The sequence below is a fragment of the Anoplolepis gracilipes genome, chromosome 8, assembly GCF_047496725.1.
Source record: "Anoplolepis gracilipes chromosome 8, ASM4749672v1, whole genome shotgun sequence".
Lineage (NCBI taxonomy): Eukaryota > Metazoa > Arthropoda > Insecta > Hymenoptera > Formicidae > Anoplolepis > Anoplolepis gracilipes.
In genome coordinates, this window is record NC_132977.1 from 4,472,501 (window position 1) to 4,485,376 (window position 12,876).

At 34.7% G+C, this 12,876-nt stretch overlaps 2 protein-coding genes across 6 annotated transcripts in view; both read right to left on the bottom strand.

Annotated features, from left to right (window-relative positions):
• Window positions 1-943, bottom strand: part of LOC140668574 (insulin receptor) — a 65,508-nt gene extending 64,565 nt beyond the window's left edge. For all 3 annotated transcript variants that reach the window (XM_072897730.1, XM_072897727.1, XM_072897728.1), the window contains exon 1: window positions 561-943. The gene's annotated coding sequence lies outside the window, so the exon portion shown is untranslated. The remainder of the gene's footprint in view (window positions 1-560) is intronic.
• Window positions 944-3,541: 2,598 nt separating this feature from the next.
• Ugt50b3 (UDP-glycosyltransferase family 50 member B3) lies at window positions 3,542-12,478 on the bottom strand. 3 transcript variants are annotated; one of them, XM_072898033.1, is made up of 9 exons: window positions 12,270-12,478; window positions 10,965-11,744; window positions 9,494-10,655; window positions 8,517-8,783; window positions 6,911-7,109; window positions 6,613-6,792; window positions 5,737-6,054; window positions 5,116-5,344; window positions 3,542-4,272 (listed from the first exon to the last, which is right to left on the bottom strand). In XM_072898033.1, the coding sequence occupies exons 3-9, from the start codon at window positions 9,722-9,724 to the stop codon at window positions 4,131-4,133; spliced, it is 1,566 nt and encodes a 521-aa protein (XP_072754134.1). In that variant the 5' UTR covers window positions 9,725-10,655; window positions 10,965-11,744; window positions 12,270-12,478; the 3' UTR covers window positions 3,542-4,130. The 3 variants fall into 3 exon arrangements, with proteins under 3 accessions (XP_072754134.1, XP_072754132.1, XP_072754131.1); XM_072898031.1 differs by having other exon boundaries at window positions 10,965-11,795; XM_072898030.1 differs by lacking the exon at window positions 12,270-12,478 and having other exon boundaries at window positions 10,965-11,831.
• Between the last annotated feature and the right edge of the window lie 398 nt (window positions 12,479-12,876).

Here is a 12,876-nt window from a genome sequence, read left to right on the forward strand (position 1 = left end):
GCTCCGAGTTCCGACGCCCACGTGCGTTCACACGAGTCTCGGGCGCGTCTCGTGCACAGGCGTCCCCGCGTTCCTGTCCCGTTTGCTTCCCCTCCCATCTTTCCTGTCTCATCCCTCTCTCGTATCTCTCCCACTATCGCGCTAACGCATCTATATATGTTTGTATACACGTATATATATATATATATATATATAGTGTTTGTATGTGTATGTGGTATGTCATATGCGTGACATGCATGTATATATATACATAAATATATGTGTATATATATATATATATATATATATATATATATGTCGTGTATTTATATACATCTTGCTGTTTCTCTCGCTCCAGTTTCTTCACTCGTGCCGCGAATCATATATATTTAAATGATTGGCGTCGCCGAAAATTACACTTGGCTCGCGCTCCCACGGGAATGCACGCGCGAATCGTTTATTCGTAGTCGATCGTTAGCTTTTGTTTTTGCGCAAGAAGACGCGTCGCAAGAAGGCATTGTCGCGAAGGAACGCGCGATATCACGTGGGCAAGCGTGCCCTTTCGCGACGAGATCACTCACCTCGTACGTGCCTGTCGCAGCTCGCGCACGATTCACGTGCTCACACCGTCATACTCGTCATGTAGCAGTTCGCAGAGGCGACAACAGAAGCTGCGATCGGCATATCTCACTCGTCTCTCCGTTTCTTCCGGGAATATGTACTCGTACACCACATACACCCACACACATGTACGTAAGCGCACAAACACATATATATATATATGTATTCACTATGCTCGAACACGATCGCGAGTTTGTGTACGGCGTATGTAATAAGCTAGCGCTCTCTCTCTTTCTCTTCACCCTAAAATACGACGCGCGCGCGCGCGCGGTTCGCTTTTACCGAGAGCAGACGACACAACACGTATATACCGACCCACGAGTCGGCTGCTACTGCTCGAAGCCAGCCGCAATTGTACACACCGACCGACAGCCGAACCCGACCACGAACATAATGGTTTTATGAGAGCGTTGCTCCGGCGCGATGCGGGCGCCGCCACGTGGTCGCCATCGTGAATCACTTCCAGTGACAATAATTTAGGGATACAAAACGAGAATTTCTTAACGTTCGTCGATTCAACCGGAGTTTGAATTGAATCTGGTGGGTGAAATTGAGAAAAAAATAAGGTAAGTATTATTATCACTTGATCAAATATTATTTACACAACATAATGAGAAATATATTTATACATCGTTTGTGCTAAAGAGGGAATTATTGAATATGCTTATTTGAAAATAATAATATGCTAGAGATATTCTATTTAGAGAAAATAAATTAATAAATATATATAATATAAATATAAATGTAACTAAAGTTTTGAAATTGAATTTTGTTTGTAAACTCAAATCTTTAAGTACAGTAAATACCCTTATTTTTTAAACATGTTCTTTATTATTATACTTGCGTTTTAACTTTTAACATTTCTTCTCTAACATTTTCTGTGCCTTTTCCGTTACTTTATTATTTGGCGAAAATGTTACGTATTTCACTTTACACAAAGGCGTTGCAAAATAATAATTGATCCAAACAAAAAATCTTTACCCCTTTTGTCTTGATTAATAAATTATTCAACATATTTTTAACATCAAGTAGAATATATTCTTTATTATGTACGCATTGAATCGTATAATAAAAATATCATATACATGGTGGTAAAAAAAAAAGATATAAGATTTTAAAAATAGATATTATAAAATAAATCAAATAAAAAATGTTCTATGAACGTAGGTCGAGAAATCAAACAGAAGCAATTTTCGATTTTTGGAGCAAGCGATTTGTTGGCTTTTATTTATCGCATGTGACATGAAAATAAAGAATTATCTTATGTACTTTTATTGTTTGATCTTTATAAAAAATACTACGTATTCTCCCTTCATTTGCATGTATATTTATCATGTTTATATTATAGAAATATAAATTCTTTAAAAAATTCATAGAGTTTGAATCATCTTTAACAAGCATTCGCTGACATAAATCTTGTACATCTTTCTTTGCAACACCTTGTATATTACGTACACATAATTAAAATATTTTTTATTATGCGCATGAATGAAATGAAGTGGGTGCTGAGAAAGAGTGTTAAGAATAAAAGAAGTTTGTCTGGCTCGACGTGCTAAGAATAAGAATGAAAGCTTCAACTCGCTGTAAGTCTTTTTTTATTATTTTCTATATATCCGTGAAAGAAATTAATAACTTAAATTTATATATTAGTTATGACACATGCGTATATTGTCATATATTGTTAGATGGATAACATATTTTTGCTATCTAAAAAATTAAATTAAATTACTTAAAAATAGATTTTATATCGACAATCCCGATTAAATAATTTCGATTATTTTCTGATCAATATTATTTGTCCTTCAATCAAGATCGCGAGATCCTTAAATCTCTACTCGCGATCTATATTAGTTTATCGCATTAGCAATGTTAGATAGTGATTGCCTGATTGCTATTACGCCACCGTATCAAATCAACAAAGCTGATCGACATACCTGACGAGATAACCCGTGATAGCATGAATGTTTCTTAGATAAATATTTGCGAATAATTAGCACGGTACATGCGATTGATAGTCGACATCTGGTTTATCTCCATTTCGACCGCTTCTGTCTTATTCGTATCTGGCTTTCTTTTCTCTTCTTATAACACGAGCACGCTTTTCTTTTCGCTTTCATCGAAAGAAAACATCGCGACATTCTGTATCAATTTCTGTATGTCTTACACATGTGAATATCCGTTGTGCAAATTCCAAGCTATCACCAAATATACATTCTATCGTACAGGATAAAATCGTGGATCTTGATTTATTAACATTATTCACCCTTTGAGATGTTTCTCTTTGATAAAAGTGTCCATGAAATTTTAATCCGTTATATTTTCAACGTATTTTTTTCCGTTGAAACTTTTACATATTAAAATATCATTATGCATATTAAGCTTTGTGTTAAGAATGACTTTGTCATGTCTTATCCACGTTTGAAATACTGAATAATTTTACTGAAAAAAAACCATAACTATTTTGATTGTAACTACATATATTTTGCTGTTGTATATATGGAAAAAATATTATAGTAAAAATTATTTTTAAAATATAAATTTTTTTTATAATCATAAAGCTTTATACATAGAAGAGAAATCACGCGTGATATTTTTATTTAATATATTATATTTATATTATATTTTACAAAAAAATATTATAATTATTCAAATATTTTCACGAACAAATGTGTTATTGTTAACAAACAATAAGACAAATATCTACATAATTTATAATTTTCATAATAAATATCTTAATATCTTTTACTTCAGCTTTACAATAAATTGTAAAAATAAATATGTTTTTCATGTAACTTGTACTGTAAAATTTTCTCCTTGTATAGATATTGTGAATTTGTACAAATTATTTATCTAATAATACAAGTCATTGCAAAACTTATATTATTTAGCAATTTTTTATTTATTATTTTATTTACAACATATTTAACACAGAATCTTAATATTAATTTATTTATCAATTTTCTCGTAACGTACACATACATACAAACTATAAATACCAGAATATTGACAACTTCTAAGTTTGTAAGTAAAGCATTATAATAATGAACAACTTGCGTAAAGCTTAATTTGTTATTTATGCGGAAAAATGTGGATAATGTAGAAAGCAGTATCACGATTGCTGCTATAGCAGCTGTCATTTAGTCGCCACACAGCTATAACATCTTCTGGTAAAGTCCTGTTATATCAGCAAAAGCATTTTGTAATAAAAAAAAATATAGATGTAAAAGTACTTTACGGTTTGTATTTGTAAATTTGTTTACGTAAACAGACGATATGAAAATTAAACAAGTTTATTTTATTGAATTACAAATTACAACTACTAACTAAATAACTTATAGTTATATTGCCGTAAAAATATATTAGAGATCTTTAAAAAAAGACAGTGCATTGATCGAACAACGTCTCTTCTATAATTCCCAATTTTGTCCCAAAGATATTTTAAAGATATTTAGCATTAAAAAATCATATATTCTACGATATATAATAAATAAAATTAATTTAGCGAAAGATTTTTCACGAAATTATTGATCTTAGTCTATTTTCTTCTTGATAATATCTTGACCGATTACCGCTCGCCAGCATAATTTCTTGAGTCCGTAAATTATTAGGATTAAACTCAATACATAAAATACTGCGACGTCCATACTGTAATAGCGGAATGTGCTCATGTATCTGAAAAATGTTATATTTTATTTATGTAATTTTTCCAGTTTTACATATATCAGAGATTTATTTGCTACATCAAACGTTTCAATACATTTTTATAAGTAATTTAATTTAATAAATTTGTCAATAAATAAAATTAATTAAAGAAAATTGGAGAAAATATAAGAGAGAGGAACTAGAGAAGATGCTTAATGTAATTGTTGAGTCTTAATTGATGTACATTTATTTAATTTTCAAGAAAACGGATAGAAATAGAATAAATACAACAAATAAAAATATTAAAAAATACTTCAAGATGAGAAGAAGTTGAGAAGATGAGCAATGGGATAAGTAATAAGATAAATAATAAAGTAAAAAGTAAAAGTAAGTAAAAAGGAATAAGAAAAAGAAGTTTACAAAAAAAATTAAGGAAAGTAAAAATAAGATACTTAAAAGAAATAGTTACACAATAAGAAAAACCGAGAAGCACTAGAGCAAACTCAATAGAAGTATTGATTTATGTGGAAAACATAAATTAAGGAATATGTGAGTTAAAAAAGAGAGAAAAGAGCGATTATTAAAAGAGGTATTAAATGAGATGAAAGGATATCAGAGGATAATAATAAAAGTGCATAATAAATAGAAAGAAAAAAAAAATATATATATATATATATATATATTTCCTTCCTTCTTATCTCTACTTATTATGCACTTTTATTATTATATAATAGCGATAGATAGGATACATGAGGATAGGAGATTTGTATTATGCAGAGAAAAATTCTGTAGAAACATAGGAAACATCTATTAAAAAGATACAAAATTAGAAATAGGAAGAAGGCGAAATAGTATTAGTGAAAATAATATTACCTAATTGAGCTCTTCAAATGATCGGCTCCTCCATGTTTGGCGACGTGTTCTACCCACCACGTGGCCAATTCTCTAGAATCAATCGGGAGATCACGCAGCAGCGCGCTGCGTTTTTTGGCTACCTCTCGATAAGAATTATTATGAAGTGCAGCGACTTTAAGTATTCCTTCGTGAAGTGCACTAATGGATATACCAGCCAAATCCATTACCAAAGCGTAACCCAATTTTTCTGCGTTAAATAAATACACGAAATTATAATCAATCAAAAATAATAATTTATCTACATATCTCATAAAATATTTTTTACGAATTGTATATAAAAATTATAATTATATATATATATATAAAATAAATTATATATAAAAATTCCAACGACAATTGCGAATAAATTTTCATTTAAACTAGCAATTTTTACCTTCGACATTTGAATTATTTTTCCTCCTTTTTTCGTATTTCTGTAATCAATATATCATAATTCTCTCATGTTATCTATAACATGTCTCTTATACCATTTCTACTAATCTTTTGGAAAAAAAGAAACGAAGCTTTTCTCGGGCAATATTTATTCTTATCATTTTCCGCGGCGTATAAATTTTTCGCGAAATGAAGAAAATGATTTACCGGCTTGCGCCGCATTTCCGTCGTGATCGCAAAAGACAGGCAGGACCAGAGTCGGTGCTCCGTGATAAGCTGCTTCGTGAAGGGATAACAGTCCGCCGTGGGAAACGAAGGCACGGAGTTTGGGATGTCCGAGTAACTCCTGCTGCGGCCACCAAGCAGCTGTTCTCACGTTCGTCGGTAGATCTTTGATCTTGGCTCCCTCCCACTTCCAGATTACGTTATACGGTAGCGCGGAGAAGACCGCGACGAAGATCTGCCGTAGAGCCTCCGGCATTCCGGAGGCTTGCACCGACGATCCCATCGAGACGAACACGAAACCTGCACAAAAATTTGCTCAACGTGTTACACGCTCTCGGTGTTACAGGCAAGTTTAGTCAGAGATTCTTATCGCGCGCTTGCCGACTGTCACACGAGTCATCGCAGGGAAAGATAACGTCAACATGACAGGAAATAACGTTATACCTCGGAGCTGTATTTATATATGCAATGCGGTCCCTTATGTAATATGCAAGAAATGTCATCATGCTGAGAAGCTTAAATGAGAGATTTATATACGACAAAGTTTTATATTAGAAGGAATCTAAAGTCAACTACATAAAGCGAACATGTAATCATTTGTCAATCACGAAATAACATAAATTTATAACTTGTTTTTATTTTTTCTCTTTAGGTGCGCAAAATTTTTTTATAAAAAAAAATATTTTGATTGAAAAAACTTTTTTATACGAATAAACACTTAAAATAAAATGCCGCATTTTTAAGCTTATGATTTAAGTTTAGCTCTTTAATATAAAAGTTTTCGACCTGTTAAAAGTGTAAATTTTATGTAGAAAAAAACTGATAGAGACGAAAGAAAGAATATATCTGAGACATTACCACGTCGCAGGAAGGACTCCAAATCGGAATTTAATTGCATTGCCGGTCTACAATGAAGGCAAGCCACGTTTACGACGTTTGACAAGTAGGGCACGGAATCGGCTACGGTGTAATGACTGTTTTGCAAAGTCAAAGGAACCTCCGCCGTTAAACTGTACAGATCGTCGGGTATGTGATCACCTGTCGAAAGCAAAAAATTACCACTGTCATTGTTAGTTATGAGTATCCGATCACAAATAAAAAAATTCACGATTATCATCAATAAACATTAAAGAAGGCGCCAAGTTTGAGCGCTCACCGAGATATCTCTGAAGAGTCGGCCGAAGATAAACGGAAACTGTGATCCAATGCATAATTTTCAAAGTCAACTGGGCTGCAACGTTTAAGATCCTTTGGAAAAAGTTCATATCTTGTGTAATTACTTTGCCGAAATACGGCGTCACCGACCAAGGTGACGGATTGCCTTGGCGCGTAATGGATCCGCTGTATAATGCCACCTGCATAGATAATATATCGTTGTGTTTTTATTGTTAATAATATGGCAAACGTGATTAATATTAATGAGTCGAGACTATCGTTTTTTCGAAAAAAGAAAATCGGAGACAAGAGCGTCCTTCTACCATTGTAAAAACTCGCTTATGATCACGTCTGCGTCATTAAACAGACAACTGACGAAACCAGCAAAATCAATATACAAACAAAATACATAGTTGACTTTCAATTTGTAAGTTTCTAAAATCGTTTTAGCACGTTTAGAGAGAGATATATAAATTATTCGAAAAGACGATTACGTGTATCGTCATATTAGTTACATATAGTGAACATAACACAGTATTCATCGTTTACTTTTCATTTATATATGAAAACGTCAGGATAAACGTCAGAACAAACGAGTATGTTTTGTACATTCCATACTCATGAGATAACCACGATGAATATCTGCTTACAATTTTGTTTTGCTATCATTATACTTATGATAAATTCGAACGAATTATGCATAATAAAAAGAAAAAATTTTACAATTTTACAAAATTTTATTTTGAAACTTTAATTTGTTTTCCAATCAACATTTTTCTCTTATTTTCAATTCTAATTTCTCAATGCAACATTTATTTTAAAAATTAAGCAGTCTCAGATCATTTTCTTTTTAAACTATTTAACTTACAGTGTTGTTCAAAGCTTTTCTTTTAAACTGTTAATTAGAAATCTGTTTGTTTATTGCGTATAAAAAATCGTCACAATTTTATATAAATTAAATATATCTAAAAATTTTTAAAAATTTAGAAACATAAGTAATTCGAAAGGTAAAAATGTGAGAACAAAATTTTGACTCAAATTGATATGAAGAATCAATCTGCTTACGGGTATTTAACTTTAGGCTTTGTATTTCAAAAATTGTTAAGTTTCTTTTTTTATGAAACATCCAATCATGCTTATCGATATTTAACTACTAAAATGCAAAGTAATTAAAAAAATTAGTGTGTTATGTATATTACAAAATGTGTTGTCATATCACTGTGATGTACATATTTATATTGATGTATTTAAAACATCTCGATAATTTTAATAAAGAAGCGCGATACGCGATTCAAAATTAAATACAATAGAATATAATCTTGTAATATAATTCTATAACAATATAATTGTACCTTCCTTTTTACACTTTATAGCTACATTTTTTATATAAATTAATTTATCTTACACATAATCGTTTCACGATCTATAAATATTTATATATAATGAATAATTATACATGTCACAAGTGATTTAAGTAGACGTCGAGCCGAATTTTAAGCAGAAGGTTATTATCATAGCGAGATAGAGAAACGACCTAGCTCAAATAGAATTCAAATTACTTGGGGAAGTTCCGTCACAACTTTGCGGTTCGGTGAATAGCTTATTACCGTGTTGAGCATTATCGTCGGTACATTCTCGCCGTGAAGAATCCCCAGCAGACACTCGGGAAAAGCGCCGTCGATCACCGCGACATCCCATCGAGCTCGCGGATTGCCATCCGGTTTTCTTAGACCGGCCGTCGACGCCTCGTCGCGCAACAATGCCTCGCAAGATTCCCAGCCGTACCTCATGGCGTCCCATGGTGAGATCGGGAGCTCGTCCCGGAATCTGGCACCCACCAGGTCCCACTCGGACGTGAAGTTCTCGACGTAAGCCTGCCGTGAGAATTACGGGCGAGGATAATATAAATCGCTTTCGCGAAGCGAAAAGCTTCGGTTTGTTGGGTCTTTAATCCAAAAACTTCGAGTTTCGATCTGTCAAACTGTCGACGAAACTTAGACCCAAACTTCCTCTTCGAAGAGACGTTTCGCGGGGAAAGATACGACAAATAAATCTCAAAAACAGTTTCTGGAGATGTTTCTAGTAGAAGTAAACTACTACTAAAACCACTTTAAAAGATTAAACGTAAGCACCAGGGGAAAGAAGCTTCTTATGTGACTAAGAAAATTAATTTTTAATTTGTCTTAAATTATATTGCATCGCTACTCTACAAACGCAGAGAATAAAAAATATTCGAAATATTCTTTCCATCACACATCTCTCAAGTTTTATTAATCAATACGCGATAAATCTTAATATTATTTAAAATGTCCCATTATACTTAAGATGACCCGCCTATATGAAAGATATCTTATGAAAAGAATCCGAAGATGAGAGAGTTAATAAAAGAGATAATCAATGAGAGCATCCTATAAGCGAACGACTAGTATGGTAAATTACACCGCGTGTAATAAAATTAGTTAGGTCAAGAGCCAAATTGGATGGAGGATGGAAATGACGAGCAATAGCCCGCGGTGCTTTCTGGCAGTCGTCGTTTTACCGGACAGGGACATTAAAGGTTGCGCGGGAGTAGATCGTAAATCACCTCGAGGATCGACGGCACCAGCTCGTGAAGACCATTATTCGCTGCGGGACCGGAGAAAGCGCTCAGCAGCGTAACGTTATGGCCCCGCGAACTCAGGCTCGTACCAAGGGCGACGAAGGGCACCGTGTGGGACTTGGTACCGCCCATGGTGGCCAACAAGACGTTATATCCTAGTATGGGCTCGATCAGCACGATGGTGATGCCCAGGAGGAGGGTGAGTGGTCCCGTCATCTTTGCGGATGTCGCTTATCGCGACAAGACCTTCCTCTCGCTCTTATCACGACGAGGATGTATCGATACCGCGCTCGATGCCCCCTCAACAGGGAAGGTTGACCGTCTCGCGATCTTGTCCCACGGACATATCCAAGTTACGCTCGAATGCGCGTAACTCCTTTTCGTCACGAACTCTTTTGTGCATCGACGAAGCGAGAAACCGGGGCGAAAGGATCTGTATTCTCTTTACCGTTTCCGGTCGACTGACCGAGATGAAGACGAGGGAATGGGTCCCCTTACGCTCTAGTTCGCGGTCGTGATGGTTCCGTCGTGATGGTGGTTTCGCGAACGCGTCTCACCCGATCGCCGGTCGTCTCTACGACTGTGGCGGATGCTGCGCGCATCCTTCGTCTTTCGTATTCTTGCGCGTTTTGGGAATTACTCCTGTTTCTCCCTCTCGAAAGGCACCGATATAATAGTCTACGTCAGTCTTTCGAATAATAAATAGATGGTTTCATCAAGCTAAGCACTTCATTGTCATTCTAATACACCGTCGAAAAGAAAATCAGCTTGAAATTTAAATGTCTATGATGAATCGCAATATTGACGTGCCACGCTAGACTCTTGTCTCTTTCAATTCTCATTCACTTTCAGCAAGCTCGAATGGTTTCAAAGATACCATCTCGCTTTGTGTTTGGTCTACGCACTATTGTAAGTTTTACTTGTCGAACTGCCGGGATCTTTTGCAATAATCTTGTCTGTTCTACAAGATTCCATTAAATAAACGGATTCTTTTGACTCTCTCGAGTGAAAGATTGACCATAAATAAAGTATTCTCTAATCTCTCTTCTCTTAGTTGAGAGGAAATAGAATTTGTCGACTGTGTAACCCAGAAGTTATTTCGTCGGCCACTTGATCAATCTCGCTTTCTTCCGCAATGCATAAATTCCTACATAAACAAGTTTTGATTATGCAGATTGGTCAATTAATTATGTAACATAGGCACAGTTTCGGTATATTTACAACTGCTGAAAGATATTAGATGATTTTCTGGAATTGATTTTATCTGTTAGATTTTACTTAGATCTTTTTGATATCCATCTCGCGATGACTGTTATCATAACATATGACAGAAAAGAAAATTGTAATATTTTTAAGACAATATATATATGTAATATTTTATTACCAAATTATTATATTAAAGGAATTAAATTAAATTTCTTTATAATCGATTATATTTTGATAGAAAGAAACATACACAAAAGCGTATCCGATGCAGCGTAAGAGATGCTTTTCACTGCACTCTGTCTCCGTATTTCTGTATTACTACACGATTTGTACGTGTATGTTTTACATTCAAACAACTTCAATAGTTTCTTCTATTTTTTTTTTTCAAATTTTTGCTCAATCACGACGCGCTTGACATTTTCAATTTACAAAAAAACCGGTGGTTAAAAATCTCTCTCATTTATCATCGACTACTTTTTATTTCTAGTGTGACATTGCGGTTTTGCAAAGTATCCGATCTAGACGTTCTTCGCGAATCTTTTTGCTCTTGATTGCTCTCGAAGAGCTTGGTATATAGTATCTCTTCTGCGGATCCTTTCTCTCCTCGAGCAACTCGCTTAAAAGAAGTACATCGTATACTCTGGAACTTCTTCTTCCGGTCTAATATTCGCCCGAAGAAAAGTACAGTAGACGATGACGTTCAACTCTCGAGACTCTCAACTCTACGACTTTTTAAACCGATCTCTTTCGATGTCGTATGTTGAAATTCGAACGCCCGTCAATTTTCGCTCAATTACTTCTTCCTTTCTCCGACCAGGTGAAGATCTCTTAATCCTTCCTTTCTTCTGACCTTCTTTACCCCTTTCACGCGATTCCTCGACGACGCCAGTCTTGATCTTCAAACTGTACACGACTTTCACTAATAATGCACGCCTTGTATGCGCGATCGTCCGTGGTGATAATTCGATCTTGGAAATATCGGATGCTAGTTCCCGCCTCCTGTGGTTTCTCGTATCGTTACTTCATCTGTCTTCATTCAAACTTTCGAGATTGAGATATTTCTTGACACGTGTAAAATACACTATGTAAATAAACAAATCGTTTCAAACTGAATATCTTAAATTGAGGTCCAGTTAATTTCTCTTCCATCTAATTTGTAAACGGAGAATCATTGTATAGTCTAATGTATTCTTGTATATTCTCTACCCCCTTACTTTTTACTTAACTTTCTGCGATAATTTATCAAATCCGTTTTTGTAAATTTGTTCAACGACCGTCACATCCACACACGAACAATCTCTCCGAATATCTCAATTAAAATAATTGAATAAAAATAATTAAATTCGCTGCAGATAGTCGACGGTGCAAAAACTATCGGTGAAATCTAAACCGCAAGGAAGAGGTAAAGCTCGAATCAGAGAGTTGATTCACAAAAAAATTCAGTTACGGATGCTCGATTTCCGTCACTGCAATATATATATATATATATGTGTGTGTATATATATATATATATATATATATATATATATATATATATATCTGTCCCTCGGTGTACCTAGCCAATTTTTTGTTCGGTGTTACTGCCTTTTCGATTTATATCGGCAATTTATTTTCGAATAACGCAGTCAACCAGTAAATCTCTTCATCCCCTCGCGAACGCTCGCGCTTCGCGACCGGATCGATGTATCGAGCACGGAAGGACGGACCTTGAAATCGGTAGCGCTGGCGTATAACTTGCTCGCGAAGCTCGCGTATCGCCGAGCGTGAAAGTTTGACTGTGCCGACGGCAGCTTTAATGATCAGCTGAGCTCTAGAGAGAGAGTTTTGCCTCCCACCAGGACGCGTTCTTCATCGTCGGTCACGGAATCCGCGAAGATGTATTTGCTGCGCTCCCTCGCATACCTATACTGATCGCGTAAAGAAACGAGTGCTCGTTGATTCGGTTAGACATCTCGATGACTGTGAAATTTTATAATTGTATGATTATACAGCGAAACGTCATCGAAATTTTATCGAAGAAAAATGTTCTTAAATTTGCCTTATTGAAACAATAATCTTTTTTTAATTTCTTTATTTTCTCTGGTTCTTTTAGATGATATACATAAATAAATAAATAAACAAAATATGAAGAATATGTGTGTGTGTATACAAAATATTTTATT